The 12559-nt window shown below is 42.1% G+C and overlaps 1 protein-coding gene across 14 annotated transcripts in view; it reads right to left on the reverse strand.

The window, feature by feature from the left end:
* Positions 1-12559, reverse strand: part of Adarb1 (adenosine deaminase RNA specific B1) — a 123634-nt gene that overhangs the window by 10756 nt on the left and 100319 nt on the right. For all 14 annotated transcript variants that reach the window (XM_085679787.2, XM_085679796.2, XM_085679786.2 and 11 more), the window contains one exon: positions 5036-5217. In XM_085679787.2, the coding sequence (XP_085535913.1) occupies positions 5036-5217 (182 nt within the window). The remainder of the gene's footprint in view (positions 1-5035; positions 5218-12559) is intronic.

Below are 12559 nucleotides of genomic sequence, written 5' to 3' on the forward strand. Positions count from 1 at the left end.
AATAAAAACAGGAATGACTTGGCTGGTAATGAGAGTCCCCAGTTGTTGTAAATTAAGTGTGCTAAATAAGAACTTTTAACACAAAACTGCAGAGAAACTGTGAATTGGCCTAATAACGGATTCAACAAAAGAATCAGGAGAGCTGGCACTGACTTTTTCTTATTTTCAAATCAAAGGCAAATTCTAATAGGTCCCTCACATGATAGAGTAAAAAGAAATAAATTCTACATATAATTATCAATACAGATACTTATGATTTCTATCAGTTCATGTTTTAGAAATTATTATTAGTCCTTATTAGTAGATTAAGGGAAATGCAGTTGTGTTTGGTTTGAAAGAAAATGGCTCCCAAAGGGAGTGGCACTATTAGGAAATGTGGCTTTGTTGAAGTGGGTATAATCTTGTTGGAGAAAGTGTGTCAGGTGGAGGTGGGCTTTGAGGCCTCCTATATGTCTCAAACCACTTCCTGCTGCCTATAAGTCAATATGTAGGACACTTGGCTCTTTCTACCTGCATACCAACATGTGGTACCATGATGATAAGGACTAAACCTCCAAAACTGTAATCCATTCAATTAAATATTTTTCCTTTATAAGAGTTGCCATGGTCATGGTGTCTTTTCACAGTAATAGAAACCCTAAGACAGCCCTAGTCTTTATTCTGCAAATAAGAAACTGAACACCCAATCCCTTCCCTCTGGGGGAACTGAAGCAAAGGATTTTACATGGAAGACAAATGCTCTATAACTGAGCTATGTCTTTAGCCCCAGGCGTGAGTTTTAAGAGTGATGCTATGTAGATGGTACCTGCCCATGATGGCCCAGAGAGCCACCAGACATTGGAGGGAAGCTGTGTCCACTGACAATCGATTACGTAAGCTGGAAGTTGTGCAGCTGTGGACTGTAACTCTTACTTTCTTTACAGAAAGTGGCTTGGTTGCTGCTTGTGAACCCCCTAGGCTGAGCAGCCACTGCTCTCCTGCAAGGAGGAGTACAGCTTCCCCAAGCATGGCAGTACTACTGTCTCTCCAGAGCTTCCTCACACACAGGCTACACTCCTAGAAATCATCTGCCCATGACCCCTGGTTTGTTCATTCTTGTGCCAATATTGCCCTTAAAACCAGCATTAAGGGAGCCCAGTCCACCCCATACCATCACAGCAGTCTGTCTGTCACCCAGGCCCTAGAGCACTCATGTAGGCACAATTATTGCCACTGGACTTCCTTTTTGTATCTCAATGAGCCTTGGATAATGGTATTGGTTAGTAGAAGATCAAAGTCAGGGAAACTATTGGACGAGAGCTGACACCCAGCTGCCCTGAAATATGCAAGTGCTGGATATGCAGCTGGCCGGGAAGAGCTGCTGAGAAGGGCTAGAGAGGCTTCAGTCTCAATCACTGTGAAGTGACGCCAGGGAGATGGCTCAGGAAGTAAAGTGCTTGTCCCACAAACAGGATAAGGACCTGAGTTCAGATTCTTAGCATTTGTATAAAAAGTAAGTGTGGCTGCACATGCCTGCAATACAAACCATCACTTGTATGTGTGGCTTCATGCCAAAGCCAATGCACCAGCAAATTCTCAATGATATACTTTCATGGAGAAATAAAAATTAATTCTTATTTCAAATGTGGCAGCATTAAAAACAAGCAAAACAAAACAAAACAAAAAAAAAAAAAGAAAAAAAGAAAAAAGAAAAAGAAGAAGCAGTCTGGTGCCAGACTTTTTAACTTGATTTGTGAAATTTTAGATCACCTTGTCTTGGTGAGTTTAATCATTTTGTGTTGTGTGTGTGTTGATTTCCGTTCCTCCCTAAAGACATGACAATTCACACGGTACAATGGCCTTCATTCTCACAGAGAAAACTGGAGGAGGCAAGGTCTTCAAACACAACACCAACTATAACCAACAAATGTACTTTACACCACATCTGCTCAGCTCGGAAGGGCTGACAGAAATCAGCTGATGTCCCAAATGTCCCTTTGTTCAAGTCGCTTGTTAGATATAAGATAACATCCTAGAGAACTGAAAAGGCTCTGCCATGATGGGTATTTCCTAAGAGTGTGACCTCACAAATTAAAGATGATATCAAGTTCTCTGCGTTTGTTTCTATCACTATGGTATCTGTTTCCATCTTTAACTCTTCAGGGATGTGACTTTGCTATGGACCATGAGAACAGGAGTATTTACCTCTCTCAGTCCCTGGATCACCTGACTTCAGGCATCCTAATCTGAAGGGTCCTTACTAAACAAAGCAGCAGCAGCAGCACACTGCTGCTATTTCAAAAGCAAAACATCTCCAAAAGCTTGCACCTTGCAAGGACTCTGGTGCTGTCCAGTGGCTCAGCTGTGAGTCATGCTCCACTTCCCGAGACTGGACAGTACACCTGTACTTCTCATCCAGAAGGACCAAAAAAGGTACCTGGTCCATCCCAATCACTGGACGAAAGAAGAAACCAAGGCACACAGGTTATCAACAAGGCAAAGTCAATAGAGGGTTATGACCTAGACTCTCTTTGCCATCTGCATAGTCAGCCTTACTCAGCTGAATTGCGGGTATGGTCTCTGAGAAGGTAGGTAGGCCAAAGGCAGGATGGCAAAAATAAAGGTTTCTGAGAGGCCTTGGCGAGTATAGGTGATACAAAGAGGAGAAGGTGAACAACATTTTCTTTTACATACTTTGTACTCTCAAAAAAATATGGAATACATTAGTAACTTTATATTCTATCCAATAGATATTTGCCATATATATATATGTGTGTGTGTATATATATATATATATATATATATATGTATGTATAAAAATCCACTGAACAAGAAAGGCAGGACCGTGAGGAGTGCGTTCACCCACTGATACAAGGGGACTGATCTAATAAGAGTTCACCAAGGCCAGTTGGACTGGGACTGAACGAGCACGTGATCCAACCAGATTCTCTGAATGTGGCCGGATTCTCTGAATGTGGCTGGCACGGGGTCTTTCTGAAAAGCCATTGACAATGACACGGGGACTTGTTTCCTCTGCATATACTGGATTTTTGGGATCCAGTCTGTTTGGATGCTCACCTTCCTGGACCTGGAGGGAGGGGGGAGGAACTTGAACTTCCCACGGGGCAGGAAACCCTGACTGCCCTTAGGGACAAAGAGGGAGGAGGAGAGGGAGTGGGGGGATTGGGAGGGTGTTGGGAGGAGGGGCGGAAATGGAAACTTTTATAAATTAATAAACTTTTATAAATAAAATAAAGAAATGAATTTCCTATACATAAAACACATCTGATTTTTATGAATGAGGTCCATCTGTCTACTCAGCTCTCTTGGGGTATCTGTGTGGCCTGTCTCTCACATTCACACTCCGTGAATGAATGTAAGACAGTGACAACGGGAGCTGAGCACTCACTATGCTTTGGATCTGGCTGGACTGTGTTTTCTTATACTTGTACAGAAGCTTGTACTTAGTGTGCTGAGGCCAAGGGGGTGAGGTCATTGGGCATACACCCTCATGAGGGACTAACTTCTCACAGGAAGGACCTGGCCAGTTCCTGGAGAGCAAGGTTTATAAACAGGGATCCTGGTCCTTACCTTGTTTTCTTGTCATGGGTTTGTTTCTTTGTTCTCTGTCCTTCTCTCAAATTTGTGGGGAGGAGGGAGGGAGGGGAGGAGAGAGTGCACCCTGATTGTGTTGTGTGCCTGTGGAGGCCAGAAGAAGCATCGGGCCCACTGGAGCTGAAGTTATATATAGTGAGCCACGATGTGGGTTCTGAGAACTGAACTGGGTGCTCTTAACTGCTGAGACATTTTTCTAGCCCCACCATGGGCTCTACACGCCTTGCTCTCTTTCTCTCTGTCTCTGTCTCTGTCTCTGTCTCTGTCTCTCTCTCTCTCTCTCTCTCTCTCTCTGGTAATGTCTTCCTATGCCACACGAGCTAGACACTGAACAAATGAGGCCCCCTGATCTTGGACTTTAGTCTCCAAAACTGTGAGCTAAACGAGCATCTCTATAAACTAGCTATGTTCTAACACTTAGCAACAGCTAAGAAAGTAATCTTCCTCCAAATGTATCACACTGAAAATTTTCTGACTCGTGAGAAATTCATGCAATAACAATACTCAAAAGGGTCTCAATATTCCAAGTTCAACTTAACCATCAGGTTTTGAGTAAAAAAAATTAAGGAAAAATAACTATGGAGCTGCAATATTTGATTCCAGATAACTTTCATCTTTTCCATTCCCTGATTACTTCATATGCTCTAACAGGCATGCTATCGAATAAAAGTCCACACTGCTTTCTTGCAGTTAAAGACATGCTAGTAGCCAGGCACTGAGGCAGAAACACATGCACCCCCAAATGACATTTCTTTTAGTTTAGGATATGGTTTTAGTCTTGAGCTTATAGAAGTAAGTAAAATGTTATTTTTTAAAAGAGTAAAAATACCTTAACTGTGTCCTTTTAAATAAGGGTGGCTTAGAAGGTAGGACCTTTGAATTCAAAAGCTCCTGTTCACTCTACTGTTAGCCACTGACACTCTAAAAAAGAAAAGAAACCAGTAATAAAGGTGTAAAGGGCAGGAGAAGGCACCAGTGAAGGACAGGCATGTGTGATCAGCATAGCTGCCACACCTACCACAGTTCAGAGGAAGCTGGTGGGCTGGTGTCAGCAGCACTTGGACAGTGTCTGGGTGAGGATGGATGGTTGCCAAGGCCCAGTCTGGTTGGTCTTGGGAAGACAGCCTAAGTCTTTGCCACTGGGGCAGGAATGAATACAAAGTACACCAGAAAACACAGAGGTGTCAGGCTCCTGCAACTTCTCTAGTGAATACCGAGGTTCACAACTGTGGAAAGGCATTTATCTTGTAGAAAGATTGCCTTAAAAGGCCCTGGAGACTAGGTTGACAAGGTTGACCAGGCAAGAGACAAGGTCTTGTTCCCTTTTAATGGCTTTGCTGCTGCCTGACAGTCATATGCTGGCTCCAGGTGGGGTGATGTATAGGACCTAGATACTGTGAGCTCAGGGCACTGAGGTGGGAGGTGACGCAAGGGTACTTGCCGCTGAGCAGGGGTTTGTTGAGGGTGTAGAGTGGCGGCAGGTCCTCTATGTTGGAGATCCGCTGGTACATAGCCCTGGAGAGGTGGTCTCCATGGTACAGGCTGCCCAAGATGATGCTGGAGAAGTAGATGGGTTCTACGAAAATGCTGAGCAGGGACCCCTGGATGCCCACCACGTTCCAGCTGCAGGGAGAAAAAAGCACATCTCAGTAGACACGGGTATGGCATCACACACAGACAAAGCTCGGAGATACACGGCTAATGCTGGAGGGATTGTAAAAGGTGAAGACCATGGCAGTGAAAACTGCTGACTTAGCAGCTCAGTTAAAAATTATCTTACACAGTGAAATAACTTTGGATCATAGGCTTAGAGTTTCTATTGCTGTAATAAAATGCTACAACTAAAAGCAACTTGTGGAGGAAAGGGTTTATTTCATCTTATAACTCTCCGTCAATCACATCCCATTACTGAGGTAATTCAGGACAGGAACTCAAGGCAGGACCTGGAGGCAAGAACTGAAGTATTAGTCATGGAGAAATGCTGCTCACTGGCTTGCTTCCAATAGCTTGCTCAGTTTGCTTTCTTTTTTGTTTTTTGAGACACAGTTTCTCTATGTAACGGCCCTGGTTCTCTTGGAACTTGCTTTGTAGACCCGGCTGGCCTTGAACTCAGAGATCGCCTACCTGTGCCTCCTGAGTGCTGGGATTAAAGACATGCAACACCATGCTCTGCTCAGCCTGCTTTCTTACACCATCTAGGACCACCTGCCCAGGAGTAACACCACCCCCTTTGGACTGGAACTTCCTACATCAATCATTAATCAAAACAATTCCCTATGACTTGCCTACAGGTCAACCTTACAGTGGTATTTTCTCAAATAAGATTCCCTCTTTCCAGCTATGTGTAGGTTTGTATCAAGTCGATAAAAACTAACTAGCATAGCTATTAAGTTTTCCCATGATAACACATTTTCTGAAGGTTATTTCTTAAAAGATATTAAGAAGTCAAATGTTTCTTGTGAAAAATCTGAGGGAAATTTCTCAAGGACAAATACATATACTTTTTCTTCTTCTAATCAAATGGTTGTTCAATCAGGGAACAAGGTGTCCTGATCCAGGACTGACCAACCAACCCTGCAACTACTCAGGCCCAGAACCAGGGTTATGTGTTGATCCACACCAACATCTACCCCATCTGCTGGGGTATGGAGTGGGGGCAGTCCTGTGAATCCTGGGCTGCAGGATCTCCACAACACAAGGCAATGGGATGTCCAGGAAGAGTCCCAGTGAGGGCCTAGCATCAGTGGTGTAGCAGAGACCAGGGGCCTTGAACTAGACAAACGATTCTTTTTAATAAATGCTTGAATGGGGGGGGGGGTTGGAGAGATGGCTCAGCGATTAAGAACATTGCCTGCTCTTCCAAAGGTCCTGAGTTCAATTCCCAGCAACCACATGGTGGCTCACAACCATCTGAAATGAGATCTGACTCCCTCTTCTGGCCTGCAGGCAGACACACTGACACAATATTGCATACATAATAAACAAACAAATAACTAAATAAATAAATACCAGGTACTGGAAGGAAACACATTAAAAAAATAATAAATGCTTGCATGTAAAAATACATGGATAACAGGGTTTACTGTGTGACTCACTGTGACACACTGGAACTTCTATGACAAGATTTTCCTTTTCTTTATTTCTCTCTCTTTTTCCCCTCTTTCTCTCTTTTTTATTTTGATTTACTTTTTATTTTATGTACATTGGTGTTTTGACTACATGTGTGTCTGTATGAGAGTATCAGACCCCCTGGAACTGAAGTTACAGACAGTTATGAGTTGCCATGTGGGTACTGGGAATTGAACCTGGGTCCTCTGAGAGAAGAGCCAGTGCTCTTAACCACTGAGCCATCTCTTCAGCCCCCTTCTTTTTCTCTTAAATTTGATTTTGGGGTGAGGAGGAAGATGGGTGGGATCATGAAGCATGATTAAAAGATACAAAGAATAAATAAAAAATGAATTAAAAATAAAAAGAATAGATCTAGGCTCTGACTTCTGGCTAACACTCTAGCTAGACCATGATCAAATAATGCCACTATTGTTTTGCCTTTGTTTCCTCTCCTGAAGGAAACAAGAGGTCTGCTTCTCTCTCCCTGCAGCAGCTGGCACAGTCCTAGGAACACAATGACTGATCTAGTCCACTTCCTTCCAGGAACCCCCCTAAACAGGTCCTCAGAAATTAGCACATGTCCAACAGGTCAGTTCTCTCTTACCAGCTCCCCTGGAGCTCCCGAGGCTCCTGGCTTCTCTGCTGCAGTGTGGAGGACTGGGCACACGTGTACTAACCACTGAGTTCCCTCACCAGCCCTTCCTGTACCGTGTACTTCTAATCTCTGTGACCTCTCTCAGCCCCCACAAAGAAGGTCAACGCACTGAATGGACAACCTATAATTCCTAGGACACATTTTTTTCTACCCTCTAAGAAGGAAATGAAAACAGTCTTCCCCATTCTTAGAGAACATCTGAAAAGATTCAGCTTGGGAAGCCCAAGGGCTCCTTTCTGATGCAGATGAGAAGCCTGCTGATTTAGACGACTAAGCAGAACTCAGTCCCCTGGGCAGTGATGCTGTGATCTTGCAGAAACCAGCATCTGTTAGGACTCATTAGTTCTGAGCACACTTCCTAGGAGATCCCAGGAGCTTCTAGAGCTCCAAGGTACTGGGTAGAAAACAGCTCTTAGCAAGCTCTACTCAAAGACAAGCTTCTGTCAATCAGCCTTACAGAGAATAGCCAGGCCCACTTTCCTGGACCATAGACCACCATGGAAGGACATCACAGATACAGCAAGATTCAATGTGGCAAAGTCAAGTAACCGGCACACGCACTGCAATCATACACCTAGAGATGCCTGCCCAGTTTCTATGCCCACCTAGGGCAGGGCACTAGATGAGGAACTTTCCTGCTCAGGCCGCAGAAATTTGTCACCAGAAGACAATGGGTATCCCTGCCTCTTGGCCTTAGGCCTGTCCTGCTGGGTTCAGGACTGGTCTGAGGCTTTTTTGTTTTTGTTTTCTTTAGGTTATTCTTTGAGGATGGGCTAAACAATATTGTCATCTGATTTCTCTCTCCTGACCTGGCCCTGAGCATACCAAAAACAGTGACCAGAAGATATACAACAAGAGTACTACACTGACTCAACCATGGCCTCCTTCCACAGCCCTCGCTCAGACAAGCAAACTGTTCAGGACAGCAGTTTGCTCAGTGGGTCTCCTTCTCTGCTTCCATGTCACAATTAACCTTCAGAGAAAGCCACCTCTGCCCTTTGAAATAACCTTGCCCACAGTTTGGCTCTTCCAGGAGCTTCTGATGCCTCTATAGAAGGCCCTTTCCCCATCCTGTCAAGGAAAGCTGCTAACAGGGAGTGGAAAGAGCCCAAGAGAAAAAAGTGTACTGTAGCCAACAAAGCTGGAAGGAGTTGGGAGATCTGAAGAGTGTTTTGATATCAGACATGGAGATGCAGAATTTGGAGTTTGCCCAGCTGGTTTTCAGTCTTGATTTGGTTCAGTATGTCCTCACTATGCTACCTTCCTACATTTTGGAATAGTAATGTATATCCTGTGCCATTATATGTTGGAAATATGTGATCTGCTTATTGATTTTGATTTTATAGGAGATTACAATTAGGAGACTGTATGATTTCAGAAGAAACTTTGAACTTTAGACTTTAAAATAAAAGTTTGAGACTATTATAGACTGTGGGAACTTTGGAAGTTGGAAGTTTTGTAATATATGGCTACAAGACTTTGGGGGCCACGGACTGGAATGTGGTGGTTTGGGGGAAAAAAAGGGAGTGGCACTGTTAGGAGGTATGGCCTTGTTGGAGTAAGTGTGTCACTGTGGGGGTGGACACTGAGGTCTCAAGCTACACACAGTGTAGAACTCAGTTCACTTCCTGTTGCCTGTGGATCAAGATGTAGAACTTTCAGCTCCTTCTTCAGAACCATGTCTGCCTGCATGCTGCTATTTCCCACCATGAAGATAATGGACTAAACCTCTGAAAATGTCAGTTACCCCAATTAAACATTTTTCTTATAAGGGTTGTTGTGGCCATGGTGTCTTTTCACAATAGAAACCCTAACTAAGACAGGCAGTGATGGGTAGAATTAGAGTTTAAAAGCTACTGAAAACAGACAAGCACCAGGTTAGGATCCAATTCTATTGGCAGACACTAAAGGACCAGGAATTCAGAAAGACCAGAACTTATTAGGAAAACCTTTCTTGCACAAAGTCAATATACAGAGGCTGGAAGAGGTGTTTCTTTTTCTAAATGCTCAAGTCCAGCTAAGCAAATAAATAAAAGGCAGCAAAAATAAAAAGAGAAGCATGGACCAAAGACTAACAATAAATTTCCTGAACACAATCTTGAAGAAATACAGATCTATGAGTGCCCTGGAAAATAATTTAAAGTAACTGACATATGAATATCTACTGAGCTAAAAGAGAACACAGGCACTCAACAACACTATGAAAAGACTGGATGAACAAAACGAGATTATCAACACAGAGGAACTACATCAATACATGAGACACTCTGAACATGAAGAAAGCAACTGAACTGAAAAACTTGGCTGTGGGATCAATGGGAGAAAGAGCCAGTAAACTTAAAGACAGACCATCAAAATCATCAGTAGAGAAGAGAAGAAAAAAATACAAAGAATATAAATGAAGAAAGGCTGTGGGACTTACGAATACCAGTGAGCAGAATAACTTGTAAGTCCTGGGAATTCCAAGAGAGAAAGAGAAAGGCAATGAGAGTTTATTTGAAGAAATACTGCATAAAACCCAAGGAGAGAAAAAGACCACACAGATTCAAAGGCAAAGAACTGAAATGAGCATAAATACAAGGAAAATGACAGTGAGTACATTTCAGCCAAACTAAGTCAAGACAATCTTAAAAAACAGTGGGGAAAAGTCAGTGCTCATATAAAGGGAGTTTATCAGTTTTTCAATAAAAATGTTATGAACTAGAAAAGAATGGGAAGATACATCTTCAAGAGTCCTTCATAAATGAAGGGGAATCATGACCTCCTCGGAGATTACCCTGATACCAGTGGGCAGAGTTCATTATTTCTAGACCTTAGAAGAAACAGAAGCACAGACAGGAATCCTTCAAACTGAAGCATCACAACAGTAGACAGCGATATAAGGCTGGATAAAAACATGAGACTCTCCTGCAGAGGTAGTCACATGGTCAAATACAGTAACGTCAGTGGCTGAAGAGATAGCTCAGCAGTTAAGAGCACTTGCTCAGAGGACAGGGTACCCAGCACTCACATCAGGTGGCTCAAAACCTCCTGCAACTCCAGCTCCAAGAGATCCAATACCCTTTTTCCAGCTTCTGCCCTCACATTTATGGCATTCGTTCATATATACACACACACACATACTCATAAATAAAAATAAATCTTTAAAAGTTAACTATTATAATTTTTTATTTTAAAGACAGAGTCTCATTGTGCAGTTCAACTGACTTAAACACAGGATTCTCCTGCTCCAGCCTTCTGAGTGCTGAGACTGGATATGCACTACTATACCTGTTTGTAATTTTGATTAACTGAATTTAAATAAATTATGACTACAGATCTATGTAAGGGGCATAAAACATACAAAGACGACCTGTGATATTGACAACTGTGAGGGAGTGGAGCTAGAAAGAAGAGTTTTCATATGTATTTGAAATTATATCATTATCAGTTTAAAATAGAATGCTATAATTTTAGGATGTTTTATGCAATTAGAATTATAACTACATGGATAGAGAGATGACTCAGCATTTAAGAGGATGTTCTTCCAGAAAACCTGAGTGTGGTTCCCAGCATCCAGATACAGTGGACTACTGACTGCCTGTACCTCCAGCTTCAGTGGTATTCAATACCTGACTGTCACACACATCTGCACAGCCCCTCACCACACACACGGCAATAATTTCTTAAAAAAAATCTAATAAAATGAATCATAGTCACAAAGGAAGTTCTGTAGAAAGTATACAAAAAGAAATGACGCCTATGAGGACATTTTAAAAGAAAGGTGGTTAAGAGAGTAAATCAGGTAGAAATAAAACTATATGCTGCACAGAAATAATAAGATAAGCCTTCACTACCAAGAATGTTTTAAATGTTAGTGGTCTAATCTCCCAGCCAAAGGACAAGATTGACAAATGGATTAATTACATAATAGGGTAGATTACATATTAAGAAATTGACTTCAGCTGAAAGTGAAGAGATGACACGAGGTATTTCATGCAAAAGATGGCCAAATGAGTAGGGATCATCAGACAACAGGAGCAAGACAGAAACAACAGACTTCGAACACTGTAGACCCTTGGATCTATCAGAAACATAGAACACTCCACTGTTAGAACTGCAGGCTACACATGCGTCCCAAGTGCATCTGGAATTTTAGGCAGACCATGCATCAATCTCAAAACAAATCTTATAAAATTCAAGAAAATTAAATCATACAAGTAACTTTCCACTCACAACAGAGTAAAACTATAAATCAATGTAAAATATGAAAAATTAAAAATTAAATATACAGAAACTAAATGTCATGGCCTGTAGTCATCAACAAACCAAAGTTACAAAGGGACTTAATGCATGAAAATAAAAGTGAAACATACGAAAGCAATGGGATACAGCAAGTTCCTGTGACATCTCCAGGAAGCCTGGAAAACCAAACAATGTAGGGGAAAAAAGAATAAGGATGAAGGGTCCTATTTTCTAATTTAAAAATGGTGTAAAAATGATAGTAAACAAAACACAGTGATACTGGCAGACAAACATACAGTGTAACAGAACAGAAGGGACAGTCCACAGATAAGCCTTCATGTACTTAGTCATGATTTCCAGAAGGCGACAAGGCCATTCAATGGCAAGGATCCAAAGAAGATCCTGAATTACCTCAAAGCTTTAAGGATGAAAGTAATAACAATCATGAAAGGATCTCTCCAAATCAAGAAGAAAAGGGCAGAATTGGAGAGACGGCTCAGCAGTGGACCTAGGTTTAGATCCCAGCACTCACACGATGGCTCACAACCATCTGTAACTCTAACATCCTCTTTCAGTCTATGTAGGCACAAAGCATGCACCTGGTTCACATACATACATGCAAACACACATGCATACAAATAAAATAAAATAATCTTTAAAAGGAGAATTAGAAAAGGCTTCAAATGAAAACAACTTAAAAACAAGTGGGTAAAGGATATAAATATGCAATTCAAGGATGATAAAAATGAGTAAGTGCTTCACTGCTACTGAAGAAATGTTCCATGTCCCCACTAGTAAGAGGAGGGATGCAAACTAAGTCCCATCATGTCTGCTTATGAAATGTGGTGGAAGCAAATATGAGTCTACATGGTGTCAGTTGATGTGACAGCAACCTGACACGACTCCTAGTCTAAAATCCCAGAGGCTCTAGCACAGGTTTTGTTGTGAGTTTCCAGGAGTTAGGGATGCAGGGAGAAG

Source organism: Myodes glareolus, chromosome 18, assembly GCF_982192425.1.
Source record: "Myodes glareolus chromosome 18, mMyoGla1.1, whole genome shotgun sequence".
NCBI lineage: Eukaryota > Metazoa > Chordata > Mammalia > Rodentia > Cricetidae > Myodes > Myodes glareolus.